This window comes from Rattus norvegicus, chromosome 4, assembly GCF_036323735.1.
Source record: "Rattus norvegicus strain BN/NHsdMcwi chromosome 4, GRCr8, whole genome shotgun sequence".
NCBI lineage: Eukaryota > Metazoa > Chordata > Mammalia > Rodentia > Muridae > Rattus > Rattus norvegicus.
The window spans coordinates 68,258,099-68,283,139 of record NC_086022.1 but is presented as its reverse complement, the minus strand read 5'-3'; the positions used below and the strand labels follow the sequence as shown (position 1 = coordinate 68,283,139).

At 36.7% G+C, this 25,041-nt stretch overlaps 1 protein-coding gene across 12 annotated transcripts in view; it reads right to left on the bottom strand.

Moving 5' to 3' along the window:
• The window catches only part of Luc7l2 (LUC7-like 2 pre-mRNA splicing factor), a 63,427-nt gene that overhangs the window by 31,722 nt on the left and 6,664 nt on the right, over positions 1–25,041 (bottom strand). For 4 of the 12 annotated variants that reach the window (XM_063286004.1, XM_006236316.5, XM_063286003.1 and 1 more), the window contains 2 exons: positions 11,656–11,726; positions 9,910–10,004 (listed from right to left, as the gene is read on the bottom strand). In XM_063286004.1, the coding sequence (XP_063142074.1) occupies positions 9,910–10,004; positions 11,656–11,726 (166 nt within the window). Of the gene's footprint in view, positions 1–9,419; positions 9,467–9,909; positions 13,508–14,714; positions 24,959–25,041 lie in introns of those variants that run through there. The other 8 variants (XM_006236321.4, NM_001107853.1, XM_006236322.5 and 5 more) reach the window with 6 other exon arrangements.

Genomic DNA, 25,041 nt, shown 5'->3' with positions numbered 1-25,041 from the left:
TGGTGGCTTACAACAGTCTGTAAATCTAATTCCAAGGGATCCCAAGGACATCTTCTAGCCTTGAAGGGCACCAGACATACATGTGGTAAACACAAGTATATAGGCAAAACACCCATGCATGCATATGTATATGTGTGTGTATATGTATGTATCTGTATGTATGTATATATGTATATATGAAATAAAAATTTAGAAATAATAAATTTTAAAAGACCAAAACTCATGTCCCTTCCAATGTGCCTAGTAATCCAAGCCTGTAAATTTAGTATTAGGAAGACAGAAACAGGAAAGTGAAGGTCAGCCAGTGCTACAGGCTAACACAGGCTCTAAAAATTACACTCTCTCTTGCTGGGTGTGGTGGCACATTCACTTAATTGTATCATTTGGGAGGCAGAGAGAAGTGGACTCTGAGTTTGAGGTCAGCCTGTCTCTAGAGTTCCAAGAAAGCCAGCGCTACAAAGAACTGTCTTGTCGGGTAAAGAGGGGGCCAGGGGTGGGGGGAGAGGGAGTGTTATTTAACAAAACGTTCCTTTAGCAAATGGTTCAGAAAGAGTGCTTACACAATACAAATTTAAATTTTTTCACACATCCTTGACAAGTGGAAAAGAGATGGCAAAAAGACATAAAATATGCTCCTTATATGTGTGTGCTTTAGAAATACATACTAAGCTAGTGGTATGTCAGCCATGGTGCTCATGAAATTCAAATCCAGCCTGGCTACACAACTTTAATGCAAGTACTAGCTAGGTGAAGCTATCGGGAAATAGGAGGTGGAATGGGAGGTGCATTACTATGGGACATTTGAACTTTCTTTATAATTTTATTTTTTTTGTTTGTTGTAGTAATAAATATTAAAAATCACAGCTTCTTCCCCATTTTTGACCATTTATGTTCCCACATGAAAGATGCACAGAGTCTTAATATTTTTGCTATGCTTGAGGCAGCACAATCGCTGGACAGCTGCCTACCCTCCATGCTGCTGTGCTGACTAAGGGATTTTGGGTTTTAGAGATAAGGTTTCTGTGTAGCCCTGAATGTCCTCTAACTCAGAGTACACTAATTAATATTTATGTACACACATAAGAATGCGCGCGCGCACGCACACACACCACTCAAACTACGAACAGTAACAGATCCAATTATAACTACAGATATGCAGAAACATGAGGATTTTACTGTGATACTGTACACCAAAACTGAAAACAAAATAAATTATTGATATTAATAATAAACACTGGATAAAATATAGAAGAATCCTATTATAAGATACCATACATGAGAGGGATATGGTGGCACACATCTTTAATCCCATCACTATGAAGGGAGAGGCAGGAAGATCCCAGTGAGTTCAAAGTTAGCTTGGTCTACATAGTGAGTTCCAGGTCAAGACTAATAATTAGTCCCTGTCTCAAAATTGAATTGGCTAAAAATTATATTGTGGTTTTTATAAACTTAAAGACGACTATATGAAAATCTCTCAACAATATTATCAAAACAATTTAGGGCTGGAGAGATGGCTCAGCGGTTAAGAGCACTGACTGCTCTTCCAGAGGTCCTGAGTTCAAATCCCAGCAACCACATGGTGGCTCACAACCATCTGTAATGAGATCTGATGCCCTCGTCTGGTGTGTCTGGAGACAGCTACAGTGTACTTATATATAAAATAAATAAATCTTTAAAAAAAAAAAAAAAACAATTTAAACAATAAAATGCTGTTTCTCAAAACGTACACTAGTGCCAGGTGGCAGTGGCACATGCCTTTAATCCTAATACTTTGGAAGCAAAACCAGGTAGACATTTGAGTTCAAAGTCAAACTGGTCTACAGAATGAGTTCCAGAACAGTCAAGGCTACACAGAAACCCTGTCTTTATACTGGGCATTGAACCAAATCCAAAAAAGAAAAATGTCCACTTATCTCTTATTAACCTCCTGATTCTGAAAAACTCATTTAATTACTTTTTTTTCCTCAAGTACTTCCAGATTGTTATATGGAACAAATAAGATGTTTATGAAAACACTGTGAAGATAACAATGTAGTTACTTATGTATACTGACTAAACTGAGTTGGTAAATTCAATGGAGACAGTTTTGATCACTGTTATACTTCTTAGGCCTGTATCAGGAGCCACCACTCCTTGTGCTCAGTTCCTTGTCATGTAGTATTATCATTCAATAACTGTTGAAGAACAAAGAACATGTTTTCTTGACTCATAACTTTCTAGTGCTTATATTCTCAAAGCAACTCATAAAAGGATATTTTTTATCAAATACCAGTATGTATGAGGTATGTTTCCATAAAAATAAAGCCAATTTACACACACTAAAGACTAGTGGGCAATACATTCAGTTCATGTTTTGAAAGAAGAATAAATTATAACCTATTTGGAGAACAAAGAGAGACATAAATGACTTTCTAAGAGAGGATTGTGGGAAATGGTTTATATATTAAGAAACATGAACATTAACACAGTAGGATGGATTGAGAAGAAAAAAAAGAGAGTAAGTAGAAAGAGAATATAAAGATGTTCCTACAACCCAGAATTAATACCACAACCATCAGTGGATAGGTGTGGTTGCTCAAGCTAGTAGGATTTGCTGAAGAAGACAACCTCCCCATAATTAAATTCAAGGCCAGCCTGGGCCACTCCTGAGCTGGAAGAGTTGGCTCAGTAGTTAAGAACACTTGTTCTTGCAAGAGCTCAGGCTTGACTCCCAGTACCCACATGGAACCTGACTTTCCTGGGCATCCTTTGGTCCTCAGCTCCGGGGGAAAAAAAAAAAAAAAAAAAGATAATCTAGGTAAAGTACAATCATACCAAGTAATCAAAAAAGTAGATGACTCTCAGTGATAGAGATAAATCTCAGAAAACACACTGCAGGTTTAGCATGCACAGCCTTCCACCTACCACTGTTAGACAACACTATTTTCTAAACCACAAATATCTTGCCCTTGCAGAACCTTCAGTCCCTTCCTTTGTTGTATTTGTAAAATCACTTATCACCCAAATTTAAGGACTGCTTCAAAACTCAGCTTAAAAACGAAACTATAATATGGCATGCAACAAGCAGAGCTTTGAAATAGCAGAGCTTTGAAATAACAAGAGGTGGGTATGAATTTCAATTACACCACTACTGCTTAAAATATATTGTTCCCTACAAATGTCAATCCTAACACTCCTAATTAACTTTATAGTTTTTCTTAAGGGTTATTTTTATTCTTTGACAATCTTATGCATATGTGCAATTTATCTTGATCACATCCAACCCCAATTCTCCTTCTATTCCCCTCCTATTTCCAGACCTTCCCTTCCCTTCTTCCCACGCCATACATGGGTATGGGGGCATCCACCTAAGCAAGGCTAACATAGCAATTACCAATGTTAAAAATGAGCGTGTTTAAAAAAAAAAAAAAAAAAGCTTATCTGTGAAAGGGAACACTAACAGCAGTCCTGTTTTTCTATCCCTTCACAATTTACTTTTGTTTGTTTACAAGACAGAGTCTCACTATATAGTTCAAATTGGCCTCAAACTCAAAATCCTCTTGTCTCAACTTCCAAAGTGCTAGCAGTACAGGCAAGGAAGTACCATCATGCTCATATCTTAGCATTTTATTTTTCAAATATTATTTATTTAGAAACAGGGTTGCTCTACATAGCCCTGGCTGCCTCGTAATTTACCCTATAGCCTACAGTGACCTTAAATCCACAGAGATCTGCCTGCCTCTGCCTCCCAAGTGCTGGAATTAAAGATGTGTGTGCTACCTTGCCTTACAGATCTTAGCCTTTTAAAGATTGTATCTGGTTTAGTTTTTTACGTGACCTGAAAGATGCAAAGGTAGCTTGAAAAAACTAACATTCATCTTCCCTCTCAAATATTATCTTGACTGGAAAAATACCACACGTGCCTATTCAAGTAGTTTCATTACTCCAACATTATTAAACATAAAAATATGAAAATCCATCTAATTACAAGTTTTACCATACACATTATTTGAATAAATTTACACATATATACCTATATTTTTCCTATATAACAATTTTTTATAAGACATTATAGTATATGGTTGTTGATGGTTTGTATACACTTGCCACTAAGAGTAGCACTATTAAGGGTGTGTCACTGTGGGTATGGGCTATAATACCCTCATCCTAGCTGCCTGCGAGCCAGTATTCCACTAGCAGCCTTCAGATGAAGGTTCTTAAACCAGGTCAGTCTGGATGCTGCCATGGTTCCACCTTGATGATAATGGATTGAACCACTGAACCTGTAAGCCCATCAATTAAAAGTCATCCTTTATAAGACTTGCACTGGTCACGGTGTCTGTTCACAGAAGAAAAACCCTAACTAAGACAATGGTCAAAAGGAAAAAAAATTGAAGCCCACGGAGCTGGTGAGATGGCTCAGCGGTTAAGAGCACTGGTTGTGGGCTGGAGAGATGGCTCAGAGGTTAAGAGCACCCGACTACTTTTCCAGAGGTCCTGAGTTCAATTTCCAGCAACTACATGGTGGCTCACAACGATCTGTAAAGAGATCTGATGCCCTCTTCTGGTGTATCTGAAGACATCTACAGTGTACTTCTATATAATAAATGAATAAATCTTAAAAAAAAAAAAAAAAAAAAAAAAAAAGAGCACTGGTTATTCTTCCAGAGGTCCTGAGTTCTATTCCCAGCAACTACATGGTGGCTCACAACCACCTGTAATGGGATTTGAGGCCCTCTTGTAGTGTGTCTGAAGATAGCTACAGTGTACTCATAGACATAAAATGAATTTAAAAAAAAAAAAAATTGAAGCCCAGTCCTCTTGTAGTCCTGGGTGCCTTAGAATTTGGTATATAGCCCAGGCTATCCCCAAACTTGCAATCCTCTGGGAATAATAAATTACAAGAATTGGGTGATGGATCAATTGTTAAAAAAGCATTTGCTGTTCTTCCAAAACCAGCATTAACATCAAGTGGCTACCAATCATTTACAACTCCAGGGAATCTGAAGCACTTAGATGCAAATGCCCACACACTTAAATCTAATTAAAAGAACTAAAAAGAATTATAGGGGGTGTGCTACTACACCCACTCAAGAGGCTATAATTCTTTATAGGTCAAACAAAACATTTTTAAAGTTATTTTTCTTTAAAAAAAATTTTGTGAGGCTGGTGAGATGGCTCAGTGGTTAAGAGCATTGACTGCTTTTCCAGAGGTCCTGAGTTCAAATCCCAACAACCACATGGTGGCTCACAACCATCTGTAATGAGATCTCTTCTGGTGTGTCTGAAAACAGCTACAGTGTACTCATATAAATAAAATAAAACAAATCTTTAAAAATTAAATAAATAAATCTTTAAAAAAAACCAACAACAACTTTAAAAAGAAAGAAATTTTTGTGGGGGGATCACTGTGCCTACTTATAAACCAAATGCATGCAGAGCCTCCAGAGGCCAGAAGAAGGTGCTAGATCTCCTAGGACTAGAATTAAGAGTGTTGTGAGCTGCCATGTGGATGCTACAGATTGAACCCAGATCCTCTAGAAGCACAGCCAAAACTCTTAACCACTAAGTCACCACTTAAAAGTTATCTCAGTTGGACTTGGTTAGCCAGACCAGTCATCTCGGCTGTTCTGAGAAGGACTGAAGCATTTTAAGAATGAATCCTGTCTGGGCAACAGAATAAGTTCAAGGACAGCATGGGCCAGTGAGACCTTTTCTCAAAATAAAAATAATGCAAAGACGATTAGGCATGCAGCTCAGTATAGGACTCTGTCCCTGCATGCTTAGAAAAGAGCCTAGATTTAATACCCATCCCCACAAACCCAACTTTCTATAATGAGTAGAATTTATCACTTTTTAGAGGGCTGGATGGAGGTGGTGGTAGATAACTATAATCTCAACACTTAAACAGAGGCAGGTGGATCAAGGTCAATTTAAGACCAGGCTGGTCTATATGAGAACATCTTCCCTACCTCTCACCCCCTTCCCAAATAAAGGATTTTATCAACTCGTTCTTGTTTCACTGTATTTTTAAAAATATCTGAACAATGAAAAAACCTCAAAGTATTTGGATGTTTGTGGATAATCAACTGTAGGTATATATGAAAGAATTACTTCAAGTTTTTATTAGCATGTGTTTGATTTGCTCTACAATTAAATGGTACATTCATAACTCTATCCTCCCTTTTCAATCAAGAGCCTCCAAGAACACAGTAGTTTCTTTAGACTTTTAAGAGTGTTATTGAATAAACTCAAACAATCTCTTAAAATGCTATACGGGTTCAAGGTTAAGTGAGAGGCTAATTCTTGGTCCTTATGTAATAATTACTGATCAGCTAGCTGGGAGTTTTGACCTGCTATAGTTCTCCCCTTCCACAAACCCCAACTCCCAACCCAATGAGGCTACTATACCATTGCTAAAGTTGATATGGACACCTAAGGTTTGAAGGGCAGTGGGAGTAGGCTAGGTTTCAAAAGCCAGAAGGCAGGCCACCTCTCAGTCTATGTCTCTGCCTGTGGAATAGAATGTACATGAAGCTCTCAGCAACCACTCGAGCACCAAACGTTCTGGCCTGTCTCCTTGCCATGATGATTAACCTTCTGAAATTATAAACAAGCCCTTTTCCTTTATAGGAGTTACCTTGATCACGGTTGCCTCTTCACAGCAATAGAACAGAAACCATCTTAAGTTTTTAAATTTGTCTAATACCCAGTTATCAGCAACACCCTGTTATCTCCAGCACCACAAAAAAACAGCTGTGTTACCATGCTTGTTAGGGAGAAAGACTAAATGATCACAAGTTCAAAGCCATCCTCCAATACAAGGCCAAGATTAAGATCAGGTTGGGATGAATACACAAGATTCTGTTTCCCAAAAAACTAAAGAATAGTAGAAGAGAACAGAAGGCAAGGCAAGGCAAGGCAAACCAAGGCAAGGCAAGACTTAGTGCTTAAGAGAACAGGCTTCTCCTCCGAAATACCCAAAATAGATTCCCAGCACCCACATGAAAAACAGCCCACAAACATCTGAAATCTAAGAAAATACTGACTCCTTTAAGTTGTCCTCTGATCTCTATACATATGCAATAACATAAAACATATATATCATGCAAGCATATACAATTGCTAATTTTTTTTTAAAATTCAGGCTTAAGGGTTGTTCAAGAATGTTTAAAAGTGTGTGTGTGTGTGTGTGTGTGTGTGTGTGAGAGAGAGAGAGAAAGAGAGAGAGAGAGAGAGAGAGAGAGAGAGAGAGAGAGTGTGTGTGTGTATACACTTCTTGAGTGGTTAAAGAGCACTTGTTCCTAACAACTACACGTGGCTTACCTGTAACTCCAATTCCAAGGGATTCAACACCATTTTCTGACTCCATTGGCACCAGACTAACACATGGTAGTGCACAAACATACATATGTGTAGGTAAAACACTCGTATAAAATATATCTGATATAAAAATGTTTAAAAGGTATGGTAGGATACAATATCTGAAGTTCAAGGTCACCCATCGTTCTATAACTCAAAGATAGGCAATGTTACATGGTATCCTGTCTCAATGACAGAAAAATAAGCAACAATAGATTCTGTCATTTTGTTGCTTTTATTTCTAAGTTTATCAAAAGGGAATTTATCTACTAAATAAAGTCATTTTGGTAGCTATGGAGATAATTCAGTTTGTAAAGTACTTCCTTTACCAGCATAAAGACCTGAAAATGAACCCCAGTGTCTTAGGTTACTACTGCTTGATGACCAAAAGTAACTTGGGAGTGTCATGGTTTGTATTTGATCAGCCCAGAGAGTGGCACTATTAGAAGCTGTGATTTTGTTGGAATAGGTGTGTGTGATTGTAGATGTAGGTTATAAGACTTCACCCTAACTCCCTGGAAGTGAGTCTTCCATTAGCAGCCTTCAGATGAAGATGTAGAACTCTACTCCTCCTGCACCATGCCTGCCTAGATGTTGCCATGCTCCTGCCTTGATGATACTGGACTGAACCTCTGAATCTGTAAGCCAGCCCCAATTAAATGTTGTCCTTATAAGATTTGCCTTGGTCAAGGTGTTTGTTCACAGCAGTAAAACCCTAACTAAAACAGGGAGGAAAGGGTTTATTTTTATTTGGCTTATGCGTCTACATCATTATTTATCACTGAACAAAGTCAGGACAGGGACTTAAGCAGAGCAGGAACCTGGAGGCAGGGACTGAATAGAGGCCATGGAAGGGTATTGTTTACTAGTCTGCTCAGACTGCTTCTGTATAGAACCCAGGACTTATGAAGGCTTTTTTCCTCAATAGAGGCTTTCTCTTCTTCCCTGACCTTAACTTGTGTCAAACTGACATAAACTAACCTACACACTCAGCGCCCATGTAAAGTGCCAGATATGTTATTATCAAGGCAGAGGACATAAAAGCATAAGGATTAGGTTGGGGATTTAGCTCAGCGGTAGAGCGCTTGCCTAGGAAGCGCAAGGCCCTGGGTTCGGTCCCCAGCTCCGGGGGGGGGGGGGGGGGGGGGGGGAAGCATAAGGATTCCTGGGACTCACTGGCCAGCCAGTTTGTCATTATCAGTAAGCTCCAGGCCAGGTGAGTGGGCTGGAGGGTGTTTCTGCGCAAGACACCCGAGACTTTCTCTTACCGTCCACATGTGCACACATGCCCCAAATACATACACCAATATAGAAAATAAAAATTACAAAAATAAAAAATTTAATTATTTTTATAACACCTAATGAAAAATCTCTGGGGCTAGAGAGATGGTCCAGCATTAAGAGTACTGGCTGCTCTTTCATCGGACCTTAGTTTGACTCCTAGCACACACATGGCAGTTCACAACTGTCTAGAACTCCAATCCCAGAGAATCCAATACCCTCTTTTTGGCCTCCCCAGTACTAGGTAGACACACAGTGCACAGATAAAATGCAATCCTACACATAGTATAAGCAAGCAAATGATTTAAATGTGGAAAAATACCAAAGTAGTCTACAAATGAAAAATTTATAGATTATAAATGGATTGGTACAGTAGAAAACATCTAAAGCTATGCACACTGGAACTTGCCTATAATCCCTGCAGTCAGGATTAGCAACAAAATAAACACAAACTACATTTAAAAAAAACAAAAAACAAAAAACCTCCATTGTATTACACTTAGAACTCTTCAGGCTTTGATTTGAGACCAGGTCTCAATATGTATGTCAAGGTGGCTCAAACTTCTGACTCTGTCTTCAGGCTGGTAAAGGGCCACAATTCCACATTTAGGCCACCACACTCGGCTTAAGACGCTTATAGTTTCAACTGTGATTTCTACTAAAAATGATAAAGATGCTTCCTGTTGCATATGTCTTGATACTTTTATGTTTGGGAGATATCTTTAATTTCACTTAAAAAAAAAAACAAAAAACAAAAAACACTCATTTGGGCATCTGTGATTAAGGGTACTCACTGCTTACGAAAAGTAATCTGGAAATCTTTTCTTCATTCCAGATATTTCTGGCAAATGAGAAATAAAATCAGGGTCAAGATTTATCCCCTAACAATTCCCCATCAACAAGTGTATCTGTGAAGGGAAGTTACTCATAATTTCAATCAAATTTAAAAGTTAAAGGCTCATATCCTCTATGCCATTTAAAAATAAAAGATGAGGGACAGTGACCCTGTGAGAACATGCCCCTAGCAAAATATTTCCTTCATCCCTCTCCAGAAGAGAAGAGGAAATAAGAAAAAGCACCTGACACAGAGCCCCAACTACTATTTCATATGGATAAAAGGCCCAAAATGCTATAAAATCGCCCATCTTTAGTCATGTACAAACAATAATCTTGTGTATTGGTTGATTCACTGTCTTCTGTCCGTCAGCCTACAGACAGAAAAGGCTTTACCAATAACTTCATTTTTCTGGCACACTAGTAATAAAACAATAAATAACCACGTACTGTTCCAGAAAGGACATCATGGGGGCAACAGTTGAGAAGATGGCTCTTGCATACTCTATCATCACTGAATTTGATTCGTTGACGAGTAGTATCTCCTGTAATATAGAAAAGTTAATAATATTCAAGGTTAGATAACTAGACAGTGCTTATTTTTGAAAGTCCTAGTTATTACTAGCTTTTGGTGTGTGACTATCTATATGCACACACTTATAAATCAACCCAGGAGGGATTAGTTTTTTATGTACCACCCTATAGAAAAACTATTTTAGACAACATGCAGTTGCAGTCTATGTACTGCAAATGTAATTCAAATAAAAGTCAAAGTGGGAAAGCAAAGCATTCTGTTAAATAAAAGTACTTCAGAAAAGCATAAGATTTTAGAGCAGGAATGGACTTTATAGGTTATCAAGTCCAACTCCCTTCACATTGCAGATCAGAAAAATGAGGCCCCAAGAGGTTAAGCAACTTGCAGAAGACCCACCAAGAGTTTCTACTGGTATACAATGGTCTCTTCTTGACAGTAAGCACTAATTTATTTTGTAATTATTTACATTAATTGAAAAACATAAAAGTAATCTTGCAAACATTGCATACACACTGCGAATCCCCACTGAACCCCAGACGCCATTTCTTCCACTACTTTGTTCCAGCTGAAGTGTCTCCCTTTTGCTGCTGGGAGGAGTTAGAGGGTAGAATAAGGTGTTTAAGAGCGTACAAACCTGGAAGAAGGACTTACACACCAGTCAAACAAAGGCACATTGCCTAAATGAAATGTTAACTTTAATACCGCCAAAGATTCCATACTTCCAAGTTTTATGTGGTCTGTAGTATATTGACAAACCAGGCAAAATAAAATACATTTTGTGCTCACACTACAAAAAAAAAAAAAAAAAAAAAAAAGAAAAAGAAGAAAAAGAAAAAGAAAAAGAAAAAAAAAAGGAAAAGAAAAGAAAAGAGAAGAAAACAACCCACACAACTCCTAAGCAACAGAAGCAACCAGCCTGCTTATCTAATACAGCTCTTACTCAAAAGTTTAAAGAAAAGGAAAGGTAACTAACTAGAGTAACAAAATACAAATGTTAGTTACAAATTTTTTGCTTAGAACTTCTGAATAAAAGAAAAACTCACAGGGTCGTTTCCTCTATGCAGAATGATATGCCCTAAAAAAATGTAGTTTAGCCTTAAATTGATATCACTGTTAAAGGAAAACCTACTGATGAATTACTGAAGCAAAAACGGCTGAAACAAACCAAAAGAGACTGTAAAAACTTCTGCAGTTCACATGATACCTAGAGCACTCCAAACATGTCAACTAGGAAGTAATTTTTAAGTTAAATTCTATATTTTCACACATGAATAACAAACAAAATTCCAACTTTACCCCTTTCATGTGGTCTTACATTGTAGAGTTTAACTTAATTCAACTAAACACTGTGGGGTAAGATTTTGTTCAGATTGTTTTAACTTGATTAAGAAGATTTAAAGAACATTCTAATTTGCAACTAGGACACATACATTTTTAAGAAAGATAATATTGCTAAAATCACAGCTTCAGAGCAGTTCAACAATAGGTTTTCTGAGGCTAGTCTCTAGTAGGTTATTTGTGACACAATTTGGAATAATCCATTTAGTGTTCAAGCCTGCTACTATAATATAGGTTACTTTGATGGCCTTTTATTTCCTTTTAAACACAACTGCTTCTGTTCCACATTCATTAACACATCTGAAAAGTTAGTGATAACTCACGGCTCGGCGAATGCGGGGCCTTTCTGAAACTCCCTTGCAGATTGAAGTAGGCAGGCATAGATACATTGAACCTTTACAAATAAAACAAGGGGCCAGATTGTTCAGTTTGTATAGAATAGACTCTGCCAGCAATTTCAATACAGCACCTAGAAGTACATGTTGACTGTAAAGATTCTTGTATATAAAAACAAAAGTGAACAAAATCAGAGTGTTCGTTTTTTTTTTTTGTTTTGTCTGTGGAATTTTTTGGGTTTTTTGTTTTTTGTTTTTTTTGCTTTTGTTTTTGCTTTTGAACAATACTGACTTAACAAATATAAGACCAGAGAAAATTATGAATGGAGATAACAAAGGTCCAAGACTGGAGCTCAAGTGGCCCTTAAGATGGTGAGAAATATTTCTTTAAAATATGTTTCAATGAAGACTCCATGAGTGCCTCAAGCTCATATCAGAACTACATAAGCTCACACCAGAAAGCAAAAAGTACACAAAGTTTTTTTTTACTGTAGAAGACTTTTAAATGTAATTATGTTAAAAACTTTAAAAGTGATATATTTCTAGGGGGTAGGGAGTACTTACAAATCTCAGACTTATCCTGCTACAGATTATCTAAGCTTTTTGATAATGAAGCAGCAGTGTCAGTTCAATCAATTACAAAACATGGCTCATAGGTATAAGGATTATGTTTAAATGAGGTCTTAAAATAAAGCTAATATTTATAGAAGTTTTAATAATCAAACATCAATGCTTAAGAAATCACTTTAAATATAATAAGGTATACATGCCCTGAAGATACTATCAGATAAAGCATGAAGAATTACAAATATATAATAGCCTTGGTGAGCTTTAAAATAATGACGGAATCTATTTCTATAAGTGCAAAAAAAAAAAAAAATCACCTAAACTACCTCACTGCAAATAAGTATTCTATAAACATGTGATAACTATAGCAAAAATATCAAATATAGCTTTCAGCTATTAGCCATTATAAAAATCTTTCTAATGAAATAATAAAACTGGCAGTACAAGATAAAACAATGAGGTACTTGCAAGTGAATTCTGTCTATTGATACTTCAAGTTCTACTTAGGGAGACTTTATACTTAATATTTTAAAATAATTTTGTTATAAAATTACAAAATCATTCAGCGTTTGAATAAGTTTGGGTTTAGGACATAAGCATAATTTAACCACACTTTGAAACAGAAATGCTTATAATTTTTATTTCCGTCACAATATCTGGCCCAAACCATGTTTTTCTAATAAAAAACAAAACAAAACAAACAAACAAAAAAACAAGATAAATAGAACTGTTAAATGGAGACTGAAAAAAAGAGGCTAGAAATAGGCAGGGACTTTGAAAAAAATATCCTTATAATATAGGATTTTATCAATTCAACGTGCTTTATATGAGTGTTTCCTGGTCACTGAATCACTGAATCATACAAAAAAATCTGAGTTAATTACCCTAATAAATTTTCCTATGTTTAAAAACTAATAATGGGGGGAAATTGCCCTGTCAATCAATGATAAATTATCTTAAATCATAGAATAAAATCTACTAGTGACTCTATCCTCTATGCTACAAAACGAAGTAACAAAACTTAAAAACAATATTCTGCTCCTAAGGAGACGCATATTCATTAGAAAAATAGAACATATAAATAACAATAATACAAAATAGTATAATCCAAGTGCCAAAGGGATATTTTGAACTACCAGCAAAAGGTTGGAAAAACTGGGAAAGGCTTCATTAAGTAAGTAGAAGCCAAACTTTGAACACTACACACAAGACTTAGAGGAAAGATGAGCATTCCATACCAGAATAGTATCTTTGTCAAAATTTACAAAGGCTTGAAGGTCTGGGGAAACAGTAAGTAAACTATAGTCAGCTTTGGTACATGGCTGAGTACATCTGGAAATACACAAATTAGAGCCAAAGATACAATTCTTGGAGGGTGACATTTGGTGTCTTAAATTTTTTCTTCAATCCATATTTATTGTGTATAAATGAATTTATTCAGTTTTTAAGTGAGGCAGCAATTAGATCAAATTCAGTCAAAAACAAATTATCTTAATCTATAAAAGCAGGTCTCTCTGCCCTACAACCTCCACAAAAATTAAGTTTTATATATAATGACAATGGCAAAGTTTTTGAATAAGGAATTAGACCATCATTTACTTACTTATTAAATAATTTTTTAAAGATTTATTTAGCTTTGAGTGCTCTATCTACATATACACCTACATGAGAGTCACCATGTGGTTGCTAGGAACTGAACTCAGGACCTCTGGAAGAGTACACAGTGCTCTTACCTCTGAGTAATCTCTCTAGCCCACCATTTTTATGTTTGAGACAGGGCCTCGTGTAGCTCAAGTTGCCCTTGAACTCATCATAAAAAAATGACTATGATTCTGATGTTCCTGCTCTACTCAAGTGCTGAGATTATACACAGGCCTGCACCACCAGGTCTAATGAGGAATCTGGCTTAGAATTTTGGGTGGCCACAAGTTTTTCATTTGAATAGAAACACAAAAAGTTCTATTAATCATGTCCACCAAACAACTATCTTCAGAATTACAACTTCATTGCCTTCTTTTGTTCAATCCCTTCTTGGGTGTCAAAAATTCTAACAGTTGAGAACACTTGTGTAAAAAGCATACAAACCCCTGAAATGCATACTACATGACTCTAGTAACTGAACCTAAGGTGGCACTGAGACACCAGTTTCCCTCTGGGATATGGACTCGACTTCTCTAAAACCAGGATAGCACTCAATAGTGCTATCAAAATTCCCTTCAATTTGCTGTGAAGGAAAAAGAACCCCATTGCAATACCCAATATGAAATGATGATCCTACTACCTAATATAAATTGTATTAGTAGCACATAAAACCTTGGCCTAAGTGGTATCTGACATTGTACACAGTGCATGCTTTTTTTCCCAAAACCCGCCCTCTCCCCCTCAATATTTCCCACCCTCTCCCTCCCTTACAAACAATAAACCAAATCAACTTTCATAAATTTAGGTGCTATTTTAAGAACATCAAAATTTTACTTTACCCATTCTCTCCGATGCTCCCTGTATTTTTTTAAGCTGTGAGTGGATGACCATGCTATGTGATCAACAACTGTGAAGTTAGCAAAAGTGAACTGAGTTTAGTATTATAATTTCAAAAAACCTTAAAGTTTGTATACTTGACATATTTAATGGTAGGCAGAATCCTATCTTACTATATATATCATCAGGCATTAATGGCAAGCAACTTATAAAAGCAGTCAATATTTCTTTGTACAGATTTAGCTCAGAGCTCGACCAGGAAAACAAAGAGTGAGCAGAAAATGCATCAACATACAAAGCAACAGATGTATCCTTGTCTATAAATGAAGGCAGAGGCGGGGACAGGGAAGCTCTCCCACATTTTCTAGTGGACAGACAAAATGTCCACCACCACCATCTGTAGATATTTCTAGGACATCTCAGTTGACCTGGGGGACACAGAAGGTCCCTTCCCTCTGAATAAGACCCACACCCCTGCAGTGACAGTAAAGCTAGAGCTGGAAAAGAAAAGAACAAAAACCAGTAGCAGCTTCTTCACCTAACCTCTCTTGAATCCCCCAAATACAGAGGGAGCATTATTACCCTGCCTTCCAATATAAATTCCACTTCCACATAATTGTAGGAATTACGTAAAAACCTATGGACAGTTTCTAGTCTACTGAAGGGCAAGAGATAATTTAAGAAGTGCAAAATTAAACCTATGTTTTCACATGAGCCAAGGGGACAACTATACTAGAGTCAATCTGATCATTCTTATAATTCTCCTTGCACCTTACCCATCTCACCTATCTTTCTTTGTTTTGTTTTTCAACATTCATCTAATATATATATATATATATATATATACATATATATATATATATATATATATATCTTTTTGGCAACTAGTTTTTGCTTGAGACAGAAGTTGGCTAAGTGCCTCAAACTGCAGCTCCTGATCCTTCTGCCTCTCTCTAAATGCTGATATTATAGGTATATAGCTTATAATTACTTTTGCTTTTATGTGTATGAGTTTCGTCTGCATGCATGTAGTATGTATGTATGTATGTATATCACACTTGTGCCTGGTGCTCTAGGTGAAAAGAAGGCAGAGAATGCCCTGGAACTGGAGTTATAGACAGTTGTGAGATGTCCTGTGAGTGCTGGAAACTGAACTAGGGTCCTCTACAAGAACAGCAAATGCTCTTAACCACTGAGCCATCCTTCCAGCCGTAATTACTTTATTTTTGGGTTTTTTTGGAAACAGTCTTATGTAGACCAGAATAGCCTAAAACTCATGCAGACAAGGATAATTCAGAACTTCTGCTCTTCCTGTTTTCACCTGCCAAATGTTGGAATTACAGGTATGTATCACCATGCCCAATTTTTGTAGTTACTTTTTAAAATACTCATTTTTTTTCTTCATGCTACCTAAATAAGTGTATACAGTTTGACCTACTGTATATGTAAGCAATTTAAAGTATATTTTATAAAATGATATTTTAATATAATCAAAGATGCTTTGAAACTACTTAATATAACTTAATATATTTGTACTTCTGTAAGATGTTTCTTTCTGAATGAATAAAGTCACACTGAATAGTAGTAGGAGCTTTCTCTCTCTTCAGGAAATGTAAACATAAGACTACTACATAGTTTAGAAAAGGCTATTTCTTCATAGTCCTTTGGTTAATATAGTCCTATACTTTACTAATCACTAATAGCTAGTAGTATAAGTCCATACTAGTATAATCCTCTTGACAAGCTTAAAAAGAACAATGGTTATTATATAGAAAAAAACTTACAAGGTAAATAAGGGGTTTGGGGAGATGGGGTTAGAAACACAGTTTAACTATGCAACCCTGGCTTACTCTCGAACTCACAATCCTCCTGCCTCACTTCTCCAGTATTGGAATTACAAGCATGTACCACCACACCTAGCTAGTAATGTCAGTGCTATTGGATATAATCAAATACTATTGATATTTTACAAACTTTTAAAATCTAAATCACTTATGTAACAAAATTATATTAAAAAAATTAAGCTGGAGAAAAGGCAACTGTAAGATGCTAACAGAATAGCAATGATGAAAATATAAAAACAGAAACTACATCCCAAAGCTATGCTCCAACCTTGTCTTCTCTCATTACCCAAAGCAAAGGGTCTAGCAAAAATTTGTGCCATTTCATTTTTTGTGGACAACTACTTCAGGAGTTTTTTCATCAGCATACTTCTCAGACTTAAAGAGAGACATTACAAGAACCTAAAGTATTGCCTTAGAATTGGAAAAGTAAGTTAATACAAAACTAGGTAGGGTGCCTCATGCCTGCAGCCTCAGAATCTGGGAGACAAAGGCAGGACTGCCAGTAAGCTTGAAGCCAGTGGTACTACATAGTGAGTTCTAGACCAGACTGAAGAGAGCTATAGAATGAGACCTTGACTCAAAATATTTAATAAGGTTATGCAGAATTTAACATGCATGTCAAAAATTAGCCTGCTTACCTTTATTGTGACACAGAATTGCAGTTCAATTCTGATACAGTAACACTTGTACTCTGGTTATTTGGTGCCTTTTATCCAGAGTTTTTTTCTACATACAAAATTAGAAGCAATAGAAGCCATGGTTTTTTTTCCTCATTCTTTTAATTGTTTTTTTCTTTTGAGATGGGGTATCTCACTATGTAGACTAAGTTAGCTAAAACTTATGATTTTTCTGCCTCAGCTTCTCAACTGCTGGAATTACAGATGTGCAGCAAGCACCTCATCCTCATTAAAGGCCATATTAAGAAATAGGTGAAAAGAACCAAAGATGATACATTAGCTGATTATTCATTAAAAAGACTCCCATGGGGCTGGGGATTTAGCTCAGTGGTAGAGCGCTTACCTAGGAAGCACAAGGCCCTGGGTTCGGTCCCCAGCTCCGGAAAAAAAAAAAGAACCAAAAAAAAAAAAAAAAAAAAAAAAAAAAGACTCCCAAAGAGGTGTGTGTGGTAGGGCTCACCTCTAATCCAAGCATTCCTGAGGCTGTTTCAAGCATAGTAAGACCCTGTCTCCTAAAACAAGCAAGTCCCCAACTGTTCAAAATAACTATAAACATCAAGGAAAACATCCTCAAACAAAAAATCAACAAAGAAAAAAAGGAGAGTACTAAAAAACAAGTGAAACCTAAGGACAAGATAAAACGAAAAAGCACACATTAGGAAGGATATGTAAGCCTTAAAGCTACAAAACAGCACAGCAGAGAAATTGTAGTACTGAACACAGATCACATTCACTAGAGCTACCTCTGGGGACTCCACCATTCACTTTAAAATATGAGCAAAATATACAAGGTACTACTTGTTCATTCATATAGGTGTTTTGTTTTCAAAATGAGATAACTATCAGTACTAAAAAGAATGTGTCACTTACAGGTGTTATTTTGTAAATATTTACACATTAGGTTTTTTTGTCTCTCTGGGATTATTGGTAGCTCATACTGTGATCCAAGCACTCAGAAGGCAGAGGCAGGAGATGACCTAAAAACAAGGCCAGCTTCGGTAAAACAGACAAGACAAAGAAATAAAGCAAATACACACCAAATTTCTAAGAAAAATAAGAACTTGGGAAGTAGAGGCAGGCAGGTCTTTGGGAATGAGTCAAGCATCATCTATTTAGGGATTTCCAGGGCAGTCAGAACTATATAGAGAGACCCCATTGGGGGGGGGGGGGGGATGAATGAATATGAATGAGAATTGGGGGATACCAAAAGTAGTTGAAATTCAACTGCTATCAATTAATTACGCCCTAAAGTATGTCAACCAACAATCAATTAAAATACTACTGTGGGGGGAATGGAAAGATAGCTCAACAGTTACAAGAACTTGGATGCTCCTACAGAGGACTTAGACTTGATTCTTGACATCTACATTAGGCTGGTCATCCACTGCCTGTGACTTCACTTCCATGGGCCTCTTTCTGCCTTCTTCTGGCACTATACTCATGGTGCACATACAAACAAGTAGGCACACGTATACAAATAAACTTAAAAAAAAAAAAAGACAAAACACCACTGTAGTCACTACTCCCTCTAATACTACAAATTAAATTGTGATACAACTTCCCATACTATTTACAGTCTAATATAAAACACCTCTTCCCTAGCAAATATATCCCTCTCTATTCCATAAATCACAATCATGTTTCTCCTCAGGGTTTCTACTGCTGCATTCTCATTTCACATTGTCACTGTGTTTTTGACAACCTGAAGAACTAGTAGCTCTCATGAACCAAAACAAAGGAAAAATGAGAAACCAAGAGAAACTAATTTCATTCTGCAGGTCTAGATGATCTCCCAAGAAATGACCAAGAACTCTCTATTTCACAAGTTTTGTTGTTTCTAATTAGTCATTTCTATTCATAGGAATGGATACACACTGGATATAGAAACTGGCAAGTAACTTTACATCTTATATGGAAACCTACAACAATATTTTTCTAAAACATGGAATTGACACAAGATGATTTGGGGTATCATTCAATTTCATGAACAAAATACTTACTACACTGTAAGAAACAGTAACTCAGGAAAGAAGTTTCTTCTTGGCAATATTATCTTTTTAATATTGACCTGACAAACTCTAACTTTAAGCATATGGAATTTTAAGTGACAAGGGTCTAAGCTGGGCATGGTGGTGTACCCCCTTGATTCCCAGCAATTGACAATCTCTGTAGAGGCCAGCCTGTCCTACATTCAGAGTTCCAGGCTAGCAAGGGTTATATTGTGACATCCTGTCTCGCCAAGAAAGAAAGAAAGAAAGAAAGAGAGAAAGAGAGAGAGAGAGAGAGAGAGAGAGAGAGAGAGAGAGGGAAGGAAGGAAGGAAGGAAGGAAGGAAGGAAGGAAGGAAGGAAGGAAGGAAAGTAAAGGAGTCTAGTTCTATTAGTTGTATCATTATAACATGTCCTATTTGTATTTATTTTTATGGCAGTACAAGTGTCTTTTTAAAATTAATTTAAGCACAAGCTGTAATGCCAACTCCTTGAAGAAGCAGGACCACAATTTCAAAGTCTGCCTAGAGCTACAGAGGATGATAAAGGCCAGCTTGGTATATATACTGAAACCTTATAAAATACCAAGTGCTGGAATATAGCACAGGTAGTACAGTGCTTGCCTAGTTTTGTAGAAGACCATGGGTCCAATACTCAGCAACACCCCACCAAAAACCTGTGTGCATACACAGACAAAACATATTTAGAAAGTTAGTTGACAAAAAATATTAAGTATTTTTGGTAATGGTGGTGCATGCCTTTAATCCCCAGTACTCAGGAAGCAGAAAAAGGTGGATCTTTGGAGTTCAAGGCCAATTTGGTCTACAGGGCAAATTTCAGGACAGCCCTGTCTGGAAAAAAATCAAAAAAAGTAATACTAGGAAACAAACAAACAAACAAGCAAAAGTAAGGGTGGGAAACATTTATCTACAACGGGGCTTCTTGAAATGTCAGTATGCATCAAAACTGAGAGCCAAGCAAGGTCCGAATGCTTTTAATGTCAGCACTCAGGACAGAAGAGCTGGCTCTCAGCTCCAGGACAGCCTAGTTTACTTAAGAAGGTCCAGTATCACTCAAAAAAACTAAAACAACATCTCAAGTAAACAAAGGCTCTTGCTCTCTTCTCCTCTTGCTCCTGTTCCTTTACCCTCTTCCCCCTCTCTTCAAGTACACATAACCTGTCTCTCCTAAATGCCTCCACTCCTCTCCTCTCCTCCCCTCCCTCCCTCTCCCCTCCTACCCCCACAACCTCCCTCCCCATGCCCTAAATAAACTCTACTCTATACTAAAAATAAAAATGTTTTAAAAAGGAAGGAAGGCGCAAGGCCCTGGGTTCGGTCCCCAGCTCCGAGAGAAAAAAAAAAGGAAGGAAGGAAGGAAGGAAGGAAGGAAGGAAGGAAGGAAGGAAGGAAGGAAGGAAGGAATCCACAAGACTTTCTTAAATCTAATTGTTGGCATACATCTCAAGAATCAGCATTTAACTGAGTACAGGAATGCAGCTGTTGCTAGTCTGTGACACACTGTGACACAGAACAGTAGCCAACAAACATTTTCCTATTTGGGAGGTGTGAGGTTTAGAGTTTGAAACAATCTCATTCTATAGCCCAGCTGGTCTCAAACACTGAAACTCTCCTGCCTCAGCCACTCCCTAGGCAGAATTACATCTAGAGACATTATATCTGGCCAAATGAGTGTTTATTCATAGAGTGTTTTGTCCAGCATGCATGAAACCCTCAGTTTAATACCAAGTAAACATCAAATTAGATGAGATAGCCCATCCTATAATTCTAGCATTCCCAAGTCAAGAAGATCAGAAGTTGAAGGTCATCCTGGGATATTTCTAAAAATAAATTTATAAAAGCTACTAAACCTTTATTTGAAACATCTTCAAGCACTAACTGCAAAGGGCATAATATATAAACAGCAGAACAGAATACAACACAAAAGCTGGTACGGTATGTATCTTCCATAAATATCCACCTTGCCTAACTGAAAAGCAAAGCTTTGGATACTTTAACTCTTAAAATATAAAACTGAGGCCTACAGAAATCTGAGGTCTCAAGAAAATAAAAACAAACAATTTACCATATTCTTGAGACAGGATAAAAAGAGTCAGCAAGGGCAGCTGGTTAAATTCTTTTCACGTTGAGTCAAATAGGTCAAACATCAGTTGTACATGGTTCACAACTAAATTAAAACATATGGGTCAATAAAGTGTTTTCTACAAAAAAAATAAGTTCTTTCTCTGGCTAATGTTAAGAAACAAGATATGACATTCAATTGAAATTACTTTCTGTTAAGTTATTCAGCTAAAACAAAAACATGATATAAACTTTATATATGAATACACTGTAGCTGTCTTCAGACACACCAGAAGAGGGCATCGGATCCAATAACAGATGTTCATGAGCCACCATGCAGTTGTTGGGAATTAAACTCAGGTCCTCTGGAAGAGCAGACAGTGCTCTTAACCACTGAGCCATCTCTACAGCCTCATAAATTTTAATTCTTTAAAAACTACTTTCCTCTATGTCCTCAATAAGCGTACAAAATTGATAAATCTATTTTATATTTTAGTCTTGCCTTTCCATTTCTACCTAAGCAGCTGCTAGTAAATGATCATTTAAACCCAAAAGAACAGGAGTAGAACAATGGTGCATGCCTATGGTCCCAGCAACTTGGGAAGCTAAGGTTAGGAATTGCTTGAGTCAGGAGTTCCAAGACAAGCATAAAACAAACAGCTGGAGCAATTAACTTCATTGCTAAAATGCTTTGCTTGTACCCAAGTTTGATCCCTAGAACCCATGTGGAAAAAAAAGTTATTTACAGTGGTACACACTTGTAATGCTAGCCTGCATAGACAGACACAGATCCCAGGCCACTGGTCAGTGGGACAATACCAGAAACTGTTCATTTACCTCTAACATATACATACCTGCATGCATAGACCCACACTCACACATACCCAAAAAGGAACAGATTGGTTTTTCTCTAGGTGCTAAAGCTGTTAAGATTATTCTCAGAAACTTACCCTGTTTCACTCCCTCATTTTTTTTCCAATAAGATGATCCAACTTCTTTCGTCTTCTTAGTATACAATTTCTTCAAAGACTGATTAGGGTGGATAGTCCTGTTTATATTTCCTCAAAAGTAGCAGCTCTGAACTGCTTCACAAATCTTTTTTTTTTCCTTTAAAACCTATGCTGACCTCAAAACTCATCATCTTCCTGCTTCAGCCTCCCAAATGGTAGAATGCTAGGATTACAAAAGTAATCCTTCCATGTTTGCAATTTCATTTTTTGTTTGAGACAGGCTCTTAACTCTGTAGCCCAGTCTGGAATTCTAGATATTCCTGCTTAAGCCTCTCAATGGGATTACAAGTGTGGGTCACCATGCCCAGCTGGAAGCTCATTAAGAAGCAACCATCTCTCCGAAAAAAAGAACCCCCAAAAAAAAAAAAAAAAAAAGAAGCAACTATCTCATTTTTTTCTAGTCTTACCACACTCACCAACCTTCATTTAGTAGTTAAGCCATCTGCCTATGTAAGTGCTCAGCCCACTGCTCATCTGAACCCTTAGCAACTTTAAGTCTCACTGTAAGAAGCACGGTACTGAACCTGATTCAATGAACCTGAGCATGACCCTAAGATCTACTTGCTTTTGAAGTACCTATTCTGAACACATTTTATCTTTAGCTGACATCCTACTTTAACTAAAAACATACTTGCCACTTACAGTGCTTACACATACACAAAAAATAATTTGTCTTCTGTTTCTTTTTTTTTTTTTTTTTTTACCTGAAATAGTCTAAAAAACAAAGGCTTACTTGAGGAGTGCTAAACAACTGCAGAAATTCCAAGATAACAGGGTTCTATGAGGTGAGATTTTTATTGTTTTCTGGGCTGCTCTGTAGATAGAAATATTATTTAGAATTCAAATACAAAATGAGGGGGAAACTTTAACTGGTTCACTATTCAAGTGCTAACAAGAGTTTTTCAATGTTTTGGAGATGCCTGAACACTGACAAAAATCAAATGATTACACATGAAAACTATTTGGCCTTATATGTACATGCTCTAGACTAAGAAATATCTCATTATAATATTTTTTAAAATGTATGCTTGTACATTAAAGGCTATACATACCTCTTTTGCTTAAAATGAAATGAGCCAAGTATAATAAAAGAATTGCTTACAACTAACCAAAGGTATAATTCATTAAGATAAGAAGAAAATTAAGTGAATATGTGTGTTGATGGCAAGTGAAGAAACACAAGTTACAATAAAGGTGATTTTACAATGAAGATAGACCCACAGGGGAGAAAAAAACACTACTTGAAATCTTTGATTCAATAATTTTGTAGTAGTGTTCTAACCAGATGTAGATGTATCAGTTATATATTTCTAAAATTGTATTAGGAATGGGTAAATTACTTTCTGAACTGTATTTTCCAAGGTTATTACCTAAAATGACTATTCTTTCAACCTTTTGTTATCATACACTACATAACTGGTTAGCAGTTAAGATTAGCATCCTGTATTATTAACTGAGGAAGTATCCTATAGCTAAGTAATATTACTATTCCAAATAGCTAAAATTATCTAAAAATTTTTATGTATGTTTTTGGTGTTTTGTTGATTTGGCTTTTGATATGGTGTCTCATGCTGCCAAGGGTAGCCTCAAATTAACTATGTAGCTGTGTGTGGGACACTCCTGATGCTCTTTGTCTCCACAGCCAAATGCTAGGTAGGATCAGAGGAGAGCCCCACACACAAGAATAATGATCTATACTATTCCAGGAACATTGGCCGACATTCCTAATAGGATATAGAGCCATTAGGGTGCCTTTTGTCACTCAGAGAAGTTAGGATGAAGGGTTGTGGTACTAAAGATTGGATTTTTCAGGTCATTGCACATGCTAGGAAAGCGCTCCACCACTAAGATACATCCCCAGCTGTAGGAAACTTGTCTGCTCAAAGCTACCTACCAACATGGATGATACCATACAATTTTATTTCTATGATCTACACTCTGGGTCTACAGGTTGGTTTCCAAGGCACAGTTGAAGATACACTATCATTCCTGGTTCATTTTAACCATTCAGAAGTGGTTTGTGCTCCCATAAAAACAATTTTTAAAAGCATGGTACCCTTAGAACAACCTTCTAAACTTCAAACTTTAAGATGTAATCTAGGTCCAGGTCCTAGGCCTAAGGGTATATAGTTTAGTGGTTCAGAGCTCCCCTAGCATATGCAAAGCCTGGAGCTTGATCCCTATCACTCCGGAGGTGCTAGTGTTCCAACCCACATCAATTTTGTTTAATTCACACTAGTTGTGCATTCCTAAATCTTTCTGGAATCACAGCCAGATATTCATAACTAAACTATGTGCTCACAAAGATAATTTACACCAAGGGATATTCTTACAATTAATCCAATCTAGTCAAAACGACCATGGTCCATCTGAGGGCACTAGAGTGCTTTCTCTCAACTGTCACAAAGACAATTCTCAAAATGTTTCTTAAAATTTCCTATGTTATCTGTTACAATCTAGAATATGCTCAGGGAAAACAAATTAATTACCCCTCTCTTTTCTAAGACAAAAAAAATTTTTTTAAATGTAATTAATTTTAAACTTGAGATTAAAATACTAGTAATAGGTGATTTTTTCAAAGAAAAATTATATTTATTCAACATTTTTAGTGTAACAGAAAATTATTTGGATTCTCATTTGACAAATTATAAGATTTAATTTGAGGCAAAAAGGTTATGTGACTTACCCAAGCTTCTAATTAGAAACCAGGTCTCCTGAGTCTCAGCCCAG